The 16,289-nt window shown below is 51.1% G+C and overlaps 1 protein-coding gene across 1 annotated transcript in view; it reads left to right on the top strand.

Moving 5' to 3' along the window:
• Positions 1-16,289, top strand: part of SLC4A1 (solute carrier family 4 member 1 (Diego blood group)) — a 196,529-nt gene that overhangs the window by 96,749 nt on the left and 83,491 nt on the right. Inside the window, exon 8 of the mRNA XM_085640330.1 lies at positions 9,503-9,713. Within this exon, the coding sequence (XP_085496456.1) occupies positions 9,503-9,713 (211 nt within the window). The remainder of the gene's footprint in view (positions 1-9,502; positions 9,714-16,289) is intronic.

Below are 16,289 nucleotides of genomic sequence, written 5' to 3'. Positions count from 1 at the left end.
CTTCGACATTCGACGAAAGAAGAAGACTGAAGAATCTCCCTTGTGGCCAAGGAGTGGCTACCCTGTGCAAACAGGCACCATCAAGAGACTACCCTTTGCTTTGCTGAAGTTCTACGAGGGACCAACTGCAGAGCCCGACCAGAGCCTTGACTTCCAGACTTCTCCGACCCTGATCCACATCCACAGCCGAGCTGAGATCCGTGGAGGCGACGAGAGACGTGGGACCGGCTACCTGGGAAAAGTGGCTAGTATCTTCCAGCGCAGCTTCTGAGGCACCCTCGAAGTTGTGCACCGGGGATTGAGAAGCCCCAACCCCAAGCACCATCTGCACCGAAGACCAGCCCCCCACACTCCACGAGTCCTGCGTGGGGCCCTTCTGCATTTTCCTGCTTGCCGCGTCTGTCCGGTTGCTTGCCTGTTGGCTAGTGGCCTTTGTGACGACGCATCCCGAAATCTTCACCGCTGGTTTGGCTCCTCCAGACTGGCTCCCGCTTCCTTGCAAAGGAGAAGCACCCCAGACCTTCCTGGACTGCACCAGAAGCAAGTCCTCCGTTCTTCGTGGGTTCCGCTTGCCAAGGCTTGGTGAGTCCTAGTCCAACTTCGACGCCGCCGACAGCAAGAGCCTTCGTGGGACAGCTCGCCTCCTGGTCCTGGTTGTCCACGACGTTTCCTGGTCCTCGTGGCTGCAACGACAAGCTTCACCTCTTCACCTGCAATCTTCACGACATCGCCTGGTTCCTTCCTGGTTCCACGTGGTCACTGGCTAGTGACCTTGACTCTGTCCCTTCTGCTTGCAGGTCTCCTTTCTTCTTGATCCCAGCCTTGGGATCCACCGGACACTCTTCACTGACTGCCTGTCAGCAACTTTCCTTCAGGCATCCATAGAAGTCCACGACGAAACCCGACGCAAGTTCACACCTATGCACCCGCAGCCTGTGGGCTAGGTAACTTGGGTACTTCGGTGCTCACAAGGGTAGTGGCTATCCTAGGGTCTAGTTTCCGAGTCTCGACTCTCTAGCTGCTTTAGAAGTGTCCTTAAGCTGTTAATTGCTAACAACTACTATTTCTATCGACTTTTACGCAATACGCGTGAGTGTTTCCACTCTGCACCTGAATCCCGTGGGCCTCCCACTTCCTAACTGTTGCTAGTGTAGTGTAGCCCCAGCGATTGCCTAGGCCTATCCTATTTCCGTGACAGTGGTCCTTATACCACTTACTTAGTATATGGTTTTCGTGGCCCTTAGGGCCTAACTGTATTACTTACCTGTGTGACTTAATGTATGCTTAAATAAGACTGTGTTGTACTTACCTCTAATCTCATAAAGAGTGCTGAGGGTTTGACTAGAATAAATACACTTTATTTTATATATATACCTGTTGTGGTGTCCTTTCATTTGGTATTCAAGGGATTATATATGGTATCACAGCTGGCTTCACATGCCATTCAGAGTTTAGCCTAAGACTGCTCTTGTCCATGCTACCACTAGGATAGCTGGTCTATAAGGTTGACTTTACAACCAATCACCATAAGGGTATTTGGACTGATATAAGGTGTACACTGGAACTAGTGACATCATACATCAGGCCAACTTCTCACATTGGTGAGCAGCGGTTGGGATCTGAGCTTGCTGTTGTAATACCATTGTAATCTTGAGATACTAAATTGAAAGATCACACAGATATTGCTTAGGTACATATAACATAGATTATAATACTTAAATCCTACTGGACTTAGTGGTTGTAGGTTGAAGGGAGTAACACACCCTGACTACAACTACTAGAGAGGTTTAGTAGATACAACTAGTGTAGGTAGGTGCACACACCACACCCTCACTAGAATCATGTCCCTGAATGGAGATCACACTGATACTCCCTCAGGAGAGGAGAATCCTGGACAGATTCCCTCTAGATATGATGCATTCACTTTCCAGGAGATGAGACAACTGTGTACCTCCAGGAGATTAAAACAGGGTTCCAACCCTACCCTTAGACAGCTAGTGGAGCTTCTGGAGGCCTATGATGCTGAAAGAGCTGCCAAGTATGGTGCCATAGCTGTAGATAAGGGTCTACCCACCACAGATGAGTCAGATGGGACTTCAGATGAAGAGGTAGACAGCCAGGGCCAAGTAGGAAGACTTAGCCAGGCTAACCTAAGCTTACATGGGAGTTTGCATGGGGTCCCCCCATACAGACCCCCAAGTGGGCTTAACCAGAGAAGCAGGAGAGACAGATCCCCTTCAAGGGAATCCATCCACTCCCATGTCTCTAGCAGCCCTAATGTTTCCTCTCACCGGGGAATGACTTCCCCTGAGAGAAAGGAGCATGAAGCCAGAATGAGGGAAGCTAATCTGAGGATTCAGAGGGAAGAACTTGCCCTTGCCAAGGAGAAGCTTGCTCTGGCTAGAGAGCAAAAATTGTGTGGGTCAGAACCCACTGGTGGCAGCAACATTCCTAGAGATAGGGATAGGTCTTATGACCATAGAAACCTAAGCAAGATAATCCCCCCATATCAGAATGGGGATGACATCCACAAGTGGATGACTGCTTTGGAGAGGGCCTGCAAAGTACAGCAGGTACCCCAGAGTCAGTGGGCAGCTATCTTGTGGCTCTCCTTTTCTGACAAAGGTAGAGACAAGCTCCTCACAGTCAGTGAGGAGGATGCTAACAATTACAAAGTCCTGAAGAGTGCTCTGATAGATGGGTTTGGCTTAACCACTGAGCAATATAGGTTGTTGTTCAGAGACACCCAGAAGACACAGACACAGGACTGGTCTGATTTTGTGGATTGTGCCACTAAGGCTTTGGAAGGTTGGTTAACTGGCAGCAAGGTGCAGGACTATACAGGATTGTACAACTTGATTATGAGGGAGCAGATCCTTAGTAATTGTCAGAACCAGCTTCTCCATCAACACCTGGTAGACTCAGATTTGACCTCTCCCCAAGAATTGGGAAAGAAGGCAGATAAATGGGTCAGGACCAGGATTAGGCCTAAAAATCAGGGTGGTGACCAAAAGAAAGATACCACCAAGCCTCAAGAGAAGGGTGGGGATAAAACAAAAGAGAAATCTTCCTCAGGGCCCCAAAACTCCACACAGGGTGGTGGGTCCCAAGCTCCCTCCTCTACCACAGTTAAAAAGCCTTACTGCCATGAGTGTAAAACTCCTGGGCATTGGAAAACTGACAGCAGTTGCCCAAAGGCTAAAAACAAAACTGTTCCTCCAACTACTCCTGTCACGCCACCTATTACTGTCAGCAGTAATCCCCCAGGTGGTGGGAGTGCCCCCAAAAATTTGGTTGGGTTTTCTTGGGGAACACAGGGGGACCCTGGCTTAGCCAATTCCCCTACAGCAGCTACTCTTGTCTGTGATGGTGGCATGGGGTTTGCCAACTTCACTGCCTGTCCCAACACTTTGGGTAGGTACAGACAGGAGCCCTACATCAATGGTAGAAAAGCTGAGGCCTACAGAGACACTGGAGCTAGCATCACTATGGTGGCCCATAGGATAGTTCCCTTTGAGCAGCTTTTGCCTGGTTTCTCATACCAGGTAACTAACATTGATGGCAAACAGAACAGTCATCCCATGGCAGAGGTATGTCTCAGCTGGGGAGGTGTCACTGGCCCTAAAAGGGTGGCAGTGTCTCCAACCTTGCCTGTGGACTGCTTACTGGGGAATGACTTAGAACTCTCAGCTTGGGCTGGAGTTGAACAAGACACCCATTCCAAAATGGTAGGCCTGTCACAAAAGGGTAGTGGGGTTGTGCCAGTCACAACACCTGTCCAAGTAGATTTCCTCCCTGAAAAGGTTGGAAGGGCAGTGGTAGCCACAGCCCTGGCAAAGACAGACTTCCCTGGAGAGATTGGCAGAGCTGTGACAGTCACAGCTCAAACCCAAACTGAGTGCCTCCCTGAAAAGGTTGGCAAGGCTGTAATGGTCTCAGCCCATACTCAGACTGACATAGGTGTAGTGAAGCCTGAAACTATGGATCACTCCACACAAACAGAGAGTAGTGGGGAGGAAGAAAAGTCTCCCTCTCCCCAGACATTAGGAAAAGGTCAGCCTCCTCAGGGATCTGACCTCACCCCTTGTGAAGGAACTGTCCCAGAGGTAGCCAGGCCTGGCCTGGCTGAGCCTCTGATGTCAGTGGCCCCTTCCAAGGAGGGACCCAGTCTGGTGCAGGTAGCCTGCCTCTCTCTACCCTGCCTCAGTCAGCCCAGGGCTGCAGAGGTCCGGGAGGCCAGTGGACCCCAAGAGGGCCCCTGTCCACAAGAACCCCCCCATCAAAAGAATGAGGATTGCCTGGCTAGTAGCCCTAGCCAGGTGTTGGGTAAAAACATTCCTGAGGGATCCCCTTTACAGGTAGTTAGGGACCTCCCCCAGAGGGATTCTGTTGGGCACAGGCAAACATGGGACCTTAGGGCCCCAAACCTGACCTGCCCCTCCAGTAAGCCCACAAAAGGGACCCAGCCTCCAGCTTTAGGTAGCCAGAGGCAGACCCTGAGAGCACAGTGCAACTCAGGGAAAGAAAGAAAGGCATCCATGGTGGAGGATGATTGGAGGAAGCTGAGGCCTCACTTTGAGGACACTCACTTCAGTACTCCATCTCAACACCAGCCTTTTACTTTGCAAAGACACACCAAAGGTAGAGATACCCTATGGTGGAGACCCTATGATACCTTTAGGATGAGGGATTGCTTAGTGGACCATGAGACAGGGGGTAACCATGCCAGTGCTGGTTCTTCCTTATATGGCCACTTAGGCAATAGAGGCTTACCTTGTCAAGGCCAGCCTTGTATCCTTTCATTTGGGGGGGGGGGTTGTGTAGGAAGGTGGATATCCGACTATGGTTACCCCCAACTTTTTGCCTAGTGTCTAGCTGGTTTTTCGACTTAGTTGGCCTGAGATCCTGCCATTCAGGGTCTCAGGCTGTCTGCTCTCTCTTTAAAATGGACTCCATGTACCCTAGGTACATTCCCACTTGGTAAGGATCAGCTTATTGGACCCTGTACAGTGTACCCTAGGTACCCAGGGCATAGGTGTACCCTAGGCCTCCCAGGGGCTGCAGCATGTATTATGCCACCCCTGGTCTGGCCTTCCAATCAGACACAACTGGCTGATCACTCAGCTGGGGCAAGGTCGTGTAATCACCCCTTGCTTAGATATAGTATGTCTATATCTACCCTTATATATAGACACATGTGTACCTATCAGTCACTCCTATAGCAGGCCTTAACAATCCTGGAGGCAGAGTGCTTGGTAACATGTGAGATGGTGCTCTAGCATGAGCTGAGCCTGTCTGCAGCTTTCGGAATCATGTCCTTATAGCTGTTCTATGATATAGCCTACCATATACTCTTAAAGTGCCTTATAATCTTAAACGGTTATGGTAACTATGGTTTGGCTTTATCAAAACATGTCGTGTAAGGTGTCTAACACTTTGGAATAATACCCCCATACCATTTCTGGTGATGAGGATATTATTCCTCCCTTCTAGAGGGAGAGACATGTTAAAATCCTACTTTGCTGTTTAACTCTAACCAAAGCCTCAGCATCACAAAATGGATGCTGCTGCCACAGACACAAGTCTGACCTCCTGCTGCTGGGAGTGATCCCGGTAAGGGAGGCTTGGACAATAGGTTTCCTGCTTGGGGAGGTGCTAGCACCTCCCCAGACAGACTTTAGTATATTGGGGCAGGGAGGGCTGAAAGGAATGAGACATGCCTGGGGCACACAAGGTGTCCCATGCATAGTCCAGTTCAAACTGGTGCTGGGGCACACCAGCCCCAGTCCTGGCGCGAAACTGGACAAAGGGAAGGGGGTGTAACCACCCCCCTCCCAGGTCCCACCCATAAGGCGTGACCTAGCAGGTAACCCAGCCCCCCAGATTAGTATAAGAGTGGTAGCTGGGCCCCAGGAGATTAGATTATCCTGAACCTGCAACTTGAACAGAAACTCTGGACCTTCGACATTCGACGAAAGAAGAAGACTGAAGAATCTCCCTTGTGGCCAAGGAGTGGCTACCCTGTGCAAACAGGCACCATCAAGAGACTACCCTTTGCTTTGCTGAAGTTCTACGAGGGACCGACTGCAGAGCCCGACCAGAGCCTTGACTTCCAGACTTCTCTGACCCTGATCCACATCCACAGCCGAGCTGAGATCCGTGGAGGCGACGAGAGACGTGGGACCGGCTACCTGGGAAAAGTGGCTAGTATCTTTCAGCGCAGCTTCTGAGGCACCCTCGAAGTTGTGCACCGGGGATGGGGATTGAGAAGCCCCAACCCCAAGCACCATCTGCACCGAAGACCAGCCCCCCACACTCCACGAGTCCTGCGTGGGGCCCTTCTGCATTTTCCTGCTTGCCGCGTCTGTCCGGTTGCTTGCCTGTTGGCTAGTGGCCTTTGTGACGACGCATCCCGAAATCTTCACCGCTGGTTTGGCTCCTCCAAACTGGCTCCCGCTTCCTTGCAAAGGAGAAGCACCCCAGACCTTCCTGGACTGCACCAGAAGCAAGTCCTCCGTTCTTCGTGGGTTCCGCTTGCCAAGGCTTGGTGAGTCCTAGTCCAACTTCGACGCCGCCGACAGCAAGAGCCTTCGTGGGACAGCTCGCCTCCTGGTCCTGGTTGTCCACGACGTTTCCTGGTCCTCGTGGCTGCAACGACAAGCTTCACCTCTTCACCTGCAATCTTCACGACATCGCCTGGTTCCTTCCTGGTTCCACGTGGTCACTGGCTAGTGACCTTGACTCTGTCCCTTCTGCTTGCAGGTCTCCTTTCTTCTTGATCCCAGCCTTGGGATCCACCGGACACTCTTCACTGACTGCCTGTCAGCAACTTTCCTTCAGGCATCCATAGAAGTCCACGACGAAACCCGACGCAAGTTCACACCTATGCACCCGCAGCCTGTGGGCTAGGTAACTTGGGTACTTCGGTGCTCACAAGGGTAGTGGCTATCCTAGGGTCTAGTTTCCGAGTCTCGACTCTCTAGCTGCTTTAGAAGTGTCCTTAAGCTGTTAATTGCTAACAACTACTATTTCTATCGACTTTTACGCAATACGCGTGAGTGTTTCCACTCTGCACCTGAATCCCGTGGGCCTCCCACTTCCTAACTGTTGCTAGTGTAGTGTAGCCCCAGCGATTGCCTAGGCCTATCCTATTTCCGTGACAGTGGTCCTTATACCACTTACTTAGTATATGGTTTGCGTGGCCCTTAGGGCCTAACTGTATTACTTACCTGTGTGACTTAATGTATGCTTAAATAAGACTGTGTTGTACTTACCTCTAATCTCATAAAGAGTGCTGAGGGTTTGACTAGAATAAATACACTTTATTTTATATATATACCTGTTGTGGTGTCCTTTCATTTGGTATTCAAGGGATTATATATGGTATCACAGCTGGCTTCACATGCCATTCAGAGTTTAGCCTAAGACTGCTCTTGTCCATGCTACCACTAGGATAGCTGGTCTATAAGGTTGACTTTACAACCAATCACCATAAGGGTATTTGGACTGATATAAGGTGTACACTGGAACTAGTGACATCATACATCAGGCCAACTTCTCACAATCACCTCCTGGAGAGGTACCGCTTTGGTATCTATTCATAGGGTGAAAATCCACAGTTAGAAGTATCTATCAGAAGAAAAAGTCTCTTACCTTTGGTAACCTTCTTTCTGGGGTGTACTCTATCTAGCCTCAGAATCCTCACTGACCCTTCCCGTTCTATGGAATGGACTCTTTTTCCATCTAAAAAGGTCAGAAACGAAAGATCTACACACTGGCCAGGCCAATTTACGGATGAACCCTACGTCTGAGGGCTCGGGCAAGCCTTTGAAAGCAAGTGATGTCAGCACGCCTGGGTGGTGCTTATATGTGACCCCATTCAATACTTCCGGAACGTAGTGACGTTGGTGCGGTGGTGCACTAAGCCACCTTCCGACATGCAGGAGTACTGCTGTTGAGTTTCCAGCCTTATGACTGGGGGAATATTCATAAGGTGAGGGATCTGCATTTACAGTTTCCACCTAGAACAGCATTACCTGGGGTAAGTAACTTGTTCTTTAAAGCAGCCTCAAAGGAACGGGAGCTGCTTTGAATTTTTTTTTTTGATTTAGGGATACATCAGAAAGAGCATAAAGCGGTTCCCTGGACTACTGCCTACTATCAACTCACCACCCCAAGAATAGTAACAGGATTCTCACAGGGCTGGGGTAATCACAAGGGAAAAACGTCTCATTTATAAATCAGTTACCACCTCCTTCAGGAACTGATCAACGGTTTACAACTGCAATTGTGGCTGCAAATCATTGCTACTTACCGTTGCAACTCACAACAAGGTGAATGCTCCCCTTACCTGCCTGCTCCTAAATGTGATCCAGAATGGGTTGCATATTCTATTGTGCGAGTGGGTAATGCTGTTCTCACTTGCTAAATTGGTTTAATACATTTGTGGTTGCAAACAGTACGATTCTGTGAATTGCATAGTTTGTGATCACAAATTGTCTTTGTACTTGAGGGCCCTATATTTGGACAAGCGTAGATGACCCTTGATATATACAAGAGAATGATCATATTCAATGTTCCTGATGGTGTAGGCCTTCTATGCACCTTCTCCTCTCTCGTTTGTCTGCCCAGATATTTGTTCAAGATTTGTATTTTACACTGATTTAGGTATGTAACCCAACATTTGCCGGAGCAGAGGATTCCCACTAAGCATGACCCCACACAAATGAGTTTAAAAAATAAAACCCGAAAAGAAGGTAAAACAATTAAAGAAATCAACAATCTCCTCTTCCAGCATCCCTCCGTTCTATAAACTTTTAGAAACCTGATTGTTCAAACACTTGATTGTGGTTCCTGTTTCTCCCTTCCTATCACACAGAGACCCTTGGAGTGGTTATCTGCTTAAAAATGTACAATAAAGTAACATGACGTAATCATCGCCTGCCAAATTTGCACATGTTAGATTTAACCCTGGTTCCTGGTGGTTTTCTTACTAAGGGCAGCCCCTGTGTCTGTTTAGCAACCATGGTAGACACGAAAGCACAGTGGCGCTCAAAATATCTAAGTTAACGTCCGCGCATCAAACAATTGAGAAAACAGGCTACATTTGAAATGTCAGAAATTGTGCTTATCAACAGACAGCAGTATAGCTTTGGTGGTTTCAGGGCTCGTATTCTCTTTTTAGGCCAGTCACAGAGTCAGCATTAGCTGTATTGCCAACATTTTGTTTTCTAAAAAAACATCATAATAAAATTACACGCCTTTACTTTTGGATTTTTATAATTTCCTCATTTTCTTTGCATATTGCATATGCATGCTCACAAATTGCATGCTGGCCAAAACCAGACCTATTGACTTTGCCAATGCTTATTGATGCAGGGTAAGAGAATCGTTCACAAGCATCACCTTCAGCTCTCAAACCAGGGCCTTCTGTGGTGAAGGAACCTTCATTGGCAATGATATCTCTTTAGCAGCTTTCTTCTGGCTCTGTCTCCTTCTTCAGGTCTTCCGCATGGAGGCCTACTTGGCAGGGTCGCGTCAAGATCTGGTGAAGGCGGTGGAGGACTTCCTGGACTCCTGTATTGTTCTACCCCCTTCAGAGATCCAGAACGAAAACCTGCTGAAGGCACTGGTGCCAGTGCAACAGGAGCTTCTCCAGAAGAGGTACTGCCCACCAACGGAGATCAAGATGGTGCCCGGGAGCGAAGAAAAAGGTACAGTGAGGCTCCATGAAAAGGCAAGAGTGGTAGGTAGGTTGGTCTGGAGCGGCTGTGGTGCGCTCCCGTCAGCCAGGCTCGCCATTAGTATAAGTGGAAACCTTCCTGCACCCTCAGAGAAGACGATGGCTCCCCGAGCACCAAGGTCAGGGTGACATTTTTGGGTGAAGCAATCTTTTGTAAAAGGTATATTAAGAGTACATAAGAAACAAAATCAGATAATCACTAGGCTGGAGCGCAGATATTTCAGATGTTTTTGTAATTTTCATGAAATTATTAATTTTTATAAAGTGATAATAAAGGACCTCCTGATTGGTTTAGGAGCACATGCTGATGTGAGACTATAAAACAATGAAAAATGACACATTAGAATTGCACAGGTGGCATCCAAGCCTCCCTTCGTACTTAAGACTAATACAATACTCAGTTAGAAAAAAAGCCCAATTTTTCCATCTTAACTTTGCCCCTCTTTTCTCTGATCAATTACCATCAAACTTTGAGAAAAGACACTTAAAAACAGCGGCTGTTTAGATTTGTCAAGATGGGGAAAACCTTTAAGGGAGATCTGAATATTGTTTTTCACGTTTTCAGGGCAGACAGACCTGGGACGGATTAGAAACTCATGGTCTTGCCTCAGGGACAAGGGTGTTGAAAACAAACCTGGCCTCGCCAGGGTCGCGGCCTATTGTGCTCCTGACTGAATTTTCGTAAAGTATTACAGCGATTTCATGTATATTCTTATCAGGTTTGAGGAATTCCGCAATGCCAGTGTTTTATTTCTTTACGCTCCAGTACTTCTGTTTAACTTGTTCGATTAACATGCAAGACCACCAGGATGAAAGGAACAAGCATTGAAAATGCAATAGGTCTCGCCTTTGATTAAGTTAAAGCCATTTGCTTTGCTAATGGTATTGTATAGCAAAGCAAATGGCTTTAACTTAATCAAAGGCGAGACCTATTGCATTTGCAATGCTTGTTCTGAACTGCAATTCCTCTTATGAAAATGCGAAATAGTCTCCAGTTGAATTCCTTTTCTGGTTGATTGAGTGAAAGTGAGCAGCTTTGCAACAGCTACTATATCTTGTGGCCAGAGCAATCGGTTTTGCTTATAAGCATAAACAAGTCGGAGTATGTACATCTTCACTCCATTGTCATTTTCAGGTTTGGAAAGGAAAGACTTACTATGCCTCCAAGGCAATACATATTTTTGAGTTCCTGAGCAACTGGGTAGGGCTGACGACGACTGGTGCAGGATCTGTCTGGTTAGTGGGGACTGCCCAATTGGAATGTAATGACGTCATTGTGACTGAAGCTGGGAAACTGGGTCCCATGGAAGCCTATCCCTGCGTACAGAGGATTAAAGATGGCATCTACCATACTGCAGAATGATCTGATGCTTTATGCTGTGCAGTCATACAACAAGCATCTTAGCTGCATGGCCAAAAGAGATTGGGCATAGTCATGTCTCAAGTTAAAATCTAAAGTACCTTGAAGCTGCAGATGTTTTTGTTGGCAGCTACTTTACTGTATGGCACAGGAAAGAGCTCCTGCCGTCTCCTGTTTACCTCGCTTTTTATGGCTTCTGATTTATAACCTTAGTCATTTGAGAGGCATTCTAAGTTTGTGTGGGTTCATGGACTTGAAGGAAGCTGGTGTTAAGTACACTTAACTTGTGCTGCTGCACAAGAACCTGGGTCACAAGTTCTAATCATGTCGTCAAAAAAAAAAGAAGAAGAAAAAAAAAAAGCGGACCAGATAGAAGGATTTTCTTTCACCCTAAATCTTCTTCATTTGAGCATTTACACTGAGAAACCAAGGAGACAGACGATCGACGTTTGAACAGCTTGATCCAGGGTGTGTTCCTTTAATTGGATTTAATGAAACTGTTATGAGCTGTGACTAGCAATATTGAGCATAGATTTCACTAATGAATGAAAAAAATCGCCTTTAAAGTAGAAAGAACAGAGAACCACCTCCCGGCGATAGAGTAGTAGTAGGGCTGGGACCTCCTGTTCATGCGCGCGCCGCCCCGCTCTCACACTTTGTGCCCCTGTGCATCGTCCAGCCCAGAGTTACCCAGTCATTCATTTACCAGAAATGGGAACCTTCCGGCCGCCGAAAAATATCCTGCAACGCGCCCACAGCCCGACCTCAACCCGTAGCGCTTTATCTGCCACAGAGAGTGCTGCCCCCACACAGCATGCTTCTAAATAAGTTTCTGTTGTACCCCTTACCCTAGAATCGGAACTGGTTCCAGCCTCTAATCGAACTGATGTAACCCGAAAGCCACCTTCTCTGACCACTTCCTCCTTCCCGGCCCACCCTCTTCCCCTACACCCCCTGCACTGCTGGCCACAGCCCTCCACCCTTCCAAGGGGTCACTCCCCCCTCACCTTTCTGTGTTACAGTCGCAGGTGGGGGTTGAACCCAGCACTCTATCTTTTCTTCCTCCCTCCCCTGTGGCTTCATTCCTCGCCCTGAACCGATCCAGAGACAGGGCGTTTCAATGCAGCCAGTAGAGCGCAAGACAGTCATCTGATGAATGAACGCTGTGGCAGGAAAGACTGACCCTCATAGTAACAGCCTGGGATGGCTCGCCCCACTGGATTCCACAACTAATGAAAACAAGAAGTAGGTATTTCAGGGTCTGCTTCCGTGTCATGGTTGCTTTCTCCATGTTTGTGTGAATTCCCAACACCCACCTTTCCGCTGACTGGACTGATCAAAGATGTAATGAAGTTAATGGCACACCGACTCTTACAATGCTCAGTCACCTGAGTCTTGTAAGGGTGCTAATTGTCTTTCCTCCTTGTTCCGGTCCTATAACGAAATACGTGCTGGCTCTGAAATGCTGTGGGCGTCTGGTGCGAAGAGGGTGTGGGAAATTAAGATTGATTATTTAAATCTAAACGTCAAACCAAGCGCATTCAAATGTCCTGCTCTCTGGCACATGGAAATCTTTTAGGCACTTATTCTGTTGGGCGGAGGTGGAGGGGGGGCTAGCCGGAGGTTAGTTGAAGGGCGGTGGCGTCTGATACCGGTTAGCCCTGTGCCTGTAACCAGAGCCTGTTCATGAGGACGTTGTCAGGTGCTGGGTACCACCGTTCTTCATGTCTTTTTATGAATGGCGGGCAGCGCGGCTCTTTTGAAACAAGGGGTATTGGAAGCTTCAACGTTAGATAAGAGTTTTGAGTCCCTGGTGTGGTAACGGAGCCACCCGGCCCGTTCCAGCACGCTGAGCACGCACCCACGCACCCGGACGGCGGGCACGCCCGAAGGTATAAATAAACGGGCGTGAGACCGCTCGTGGTCTTCGGCCCACTCCAGTGACCCTGACTGTTGTGTCCCTTCTTTAGTTGAGTGGTCCCCCATGCCCCTAGGCCTACCCTGCCCCTCTGGACACTACATTGGCGACGAGAGCGGAGCCTACCCGCGCCTCGCCCCTCCTGCGCACCTGCTGTCTTGCCTGGCGGTGTCCGGCGCTCTCCGCGGAGGTGGAACGAAGCGGACCTCGTCGAGCGCGCCCTCGCGCTGAGAGTCCTGACCCGTGCGCACTGCAGGTGAGCTCATATCGGAGGGGAGGAGTCGGCCCTCGTGAGCCCTGCCAGCGTCTGACACTGAAGAGCTCGTCGTAGCTCTGGCAGGGAAGGCCCCGAGGGAGACGTGCAGCCAGCGGCGTCCTCAGGGGTGCCTGCAGGGGAAGATCGTGCCAATAAAGCTCAAGAAAAAAAAAGAAACAGGTGGTCTCGCCCACGCGCAGCACCAGCCAGGAAACTTGTCTGTGTCACGGAGCACAGCCGTTGGTCTCGCCTCCGCGCAGCAACAGGCAGGTGGCCTGCATCGGCCTGAAAAGGGGAAGGAGTGTGACGGTGGTCTCGCCTGGACAGCAGACCTGCAGCCACGGCCTGGGAGGTGAAAGTGAGGAGCGACGAGCATGTCCACCCCTGCCACCAGCGGAGGTGGTGCAGCGCAGCTGCCACAGCCACCGGCCGCCGCGCAGCCCGCGGCCGCCGCGCCTGGACACAGTGCGGTAGCCCCGTTGCCGCCGTTCAGCGAACTGTCGGACCCCTCCATGGCGGCGGTGCGGTGGCGCTCATGGATCGGACGGCTGGAGCACTACTTTGTCGGGGTGCGGGAGACGGACAATACGGTCAAGAGGTCTCTCCTCATGTGCTATGGTGGCGAAGAACTGTACGACCTCTTCGAGACCCTACCGGATAGGGGGAACGCCAACGACTATGCGGGCGCCATAAGGGCCCTGAACCGCCATTTTGATCCCCAAACCAATCCCGACTTTGAGTGGTTTAAGCTCCGCCGGGCGCGACAAGAGGAAACCGAAAGCATCGACGTCTTCTATGCCCGCCTCCGAAAACTCTCGCTGTCCTGCGAGCTACCGGACCAGAGAGCAGAGATTCGGGCTCAGCTCATACAGGGTTGCAGGTCGGTCCCGTTGCGGCGCCTTATCCTACGGCAGCCAGGCATCTCCCTAGATGACATCCTGATCCTGGGCCGGTCTCACGAGCTGTCCAACGCTCGGGCGGACGAGATGGAGGCTGCCCTCAACCGGCCAGCTACGGCCCCGAGACCGCCGGCAGTCAAGGAAGAGAGGGTGGATGTGCTGCAGAAGCGACCGAACCAGCAGCGAGGAGCCGCGAGGGCTCCGCAGGGCAGCGCCTGTGGCAACTGCGGCCTAGGTCACCCGCCTGGCGGCCGGTGCGTCGCAATGGGACAAACATGTCTGAAGTGCGGACGGGCGAACCATTTCGCGAAGGTCTGCAGAGGCGGCAGAAGGGGGCGCGGCGGTGCTTCCGGCCTGCGTGGAGCTGCGGCGCGCGTGCACCAACTGACGGCGGAGGAATCCGCCGCCCTGCGCGAAAACACCAAGACAGAGTTCGATGAAGAGGTGGAGGAAGAGGAGGTATTCTTCGTTTCATTCGTGGGCCGGGAAGGCACGAGGAGAAGACCGCCGCCCATGTGTGACATCACGGTGGCCGGGTCCCCGGTGAGCGCTCTCATCGACACGGGGGCGTCGGTGAACGTCATGGACAGCTGCCAGTATGAGAGGCTGTCGCCACGACCACCCCTGAGGCCCTCCAAAGCCCAAATCTTCACATATGACAGTGACAAGCCACTGTCCCTGCGAGGGGTGATCGACGTTGAGGTCGTCAGTGATGGCAGGAAGCTGGCCACGACGTTCCACGTGGCGGAAGGCAAGAGGGGCACCCTGCTGAGCTGTCACACCGCCGAAGATCTGGCGCTGGTGTTCTTCGCGAATCAGGTGCATGACCTGCATGCAAGGGAGATGTTGAAGGACTTTCCAATGCTGTTTCGAGGTCTAGGGTGCCTACGCGGGAAACAGTTCAAACTGCACGTGGACCCGACGGTCCGGCCCATGGCGCTGCGTCACAGGAGAATACCATTCCTCCTGCGACCACGGGTGGAGGAGGAGTTGAAGAAGTTGGAGGACCTAGGGGTAATCGAGAAGGTATCGGGTCCCACCCCGTGGGTGTCCCCCCTAGTTGTGGCGCCCAAACCCAAGCAGCCAGGCGCCATCCGTTTGTGTGTGGATATGCGCCTCCCGAACAAGGCAGTCAAGCGCGAAAGACACCTCACGCCCACCATGGACGATATCGTGGCCGACCTCAACGGCGCGCAGTGGTTCACGAAACTGGATCTCAACGCGGGGTACCATCAGCTCGAACTCCACCCAGACAGCCGCAACATCACCACCTTCTCCACCCACGTTGGCCTACGGAGATACAAGCGGTTGAGTTTCGGGATTTCGTCAGCGGCCGAAGTGTTCCAAAATGCCATAAGGGAGACTCTCTCGGGTCTCCAGGGAGTCATCAATTTGAGTGACGACATTTTGGTGTTCTCAAAGACTCTGGAAGAGCACCATCGGCATCTGCGAGACACGCTGCAGCGGCTGGCGGATAGCGGCCTCACCCTGCACGAGGCCAAGTGCTCCTTCTACCAGGAGTCGGTCGAGTTCTTCGGCTACATCTTCTCGAGGGAAGGCCTGAGAGTGGATCCGAAGAAAGCGGAGGCGATCAGAGCTGCCCCGAGGCCCACCTCCGCCACCGAGGTCAGGAGTTTTCTAGGGATGGCAACCTACTGTGGACGTTTTATTCCCAACCTGGCGTCCCTGTCGGAGCCGCTCCGGCTTCTCACGAAGAGTGGTCAGCCCTGGACCTGGGCGGCGAAGGAAGATCTGGCGTTCCAAGCGGTCAAGGACGCGCTGATCGACGACAAGGTCATGGCATACTTCAGACCCCACCGGCGGACAGAGGTGGTGGTGGACGCGAGCCCCGTTGGGCTGGGCGCGGTCCTGATGCTGGAAACGGAGGCAAAGGAACGGGTCCCGACCGCATACGCCAGCAGGGCCTTGACGGCCACGGAGATGCGGTATGCGCAGATTGAGCGGGAGGCGCTGGCCATCAAGTGGGCCTGTCAGCATTTTCATCTCTATCTATATGGTCACGACTTCCGGGTGGTCACCGACCACAAGCCCCTTGTCCCGCTTTTCGCCGGCACGGCGCGGCTAGGGCCCCCGAGGATCGAGAGATGGGTAGT

The sequence above is a fragment of the Triturus cristatus genome, unplaced genomic scaffold (assembly GCF_964204655.1).
Source record: "Triturus cristatus unplaced genomic scaffold, aTriCri1.1 SCAFFOLD_487, whole genome shotgun sequence".
NCBI classification, from domain to species: Eukaryota; Metazoa; Chordata; class Amphibia; order Caudata; family Salamandridae; genus Triturus; species Triturus cristatus.
This window is presented reverse-complemented; position numbering and strand designations above follow the sequence as displayed.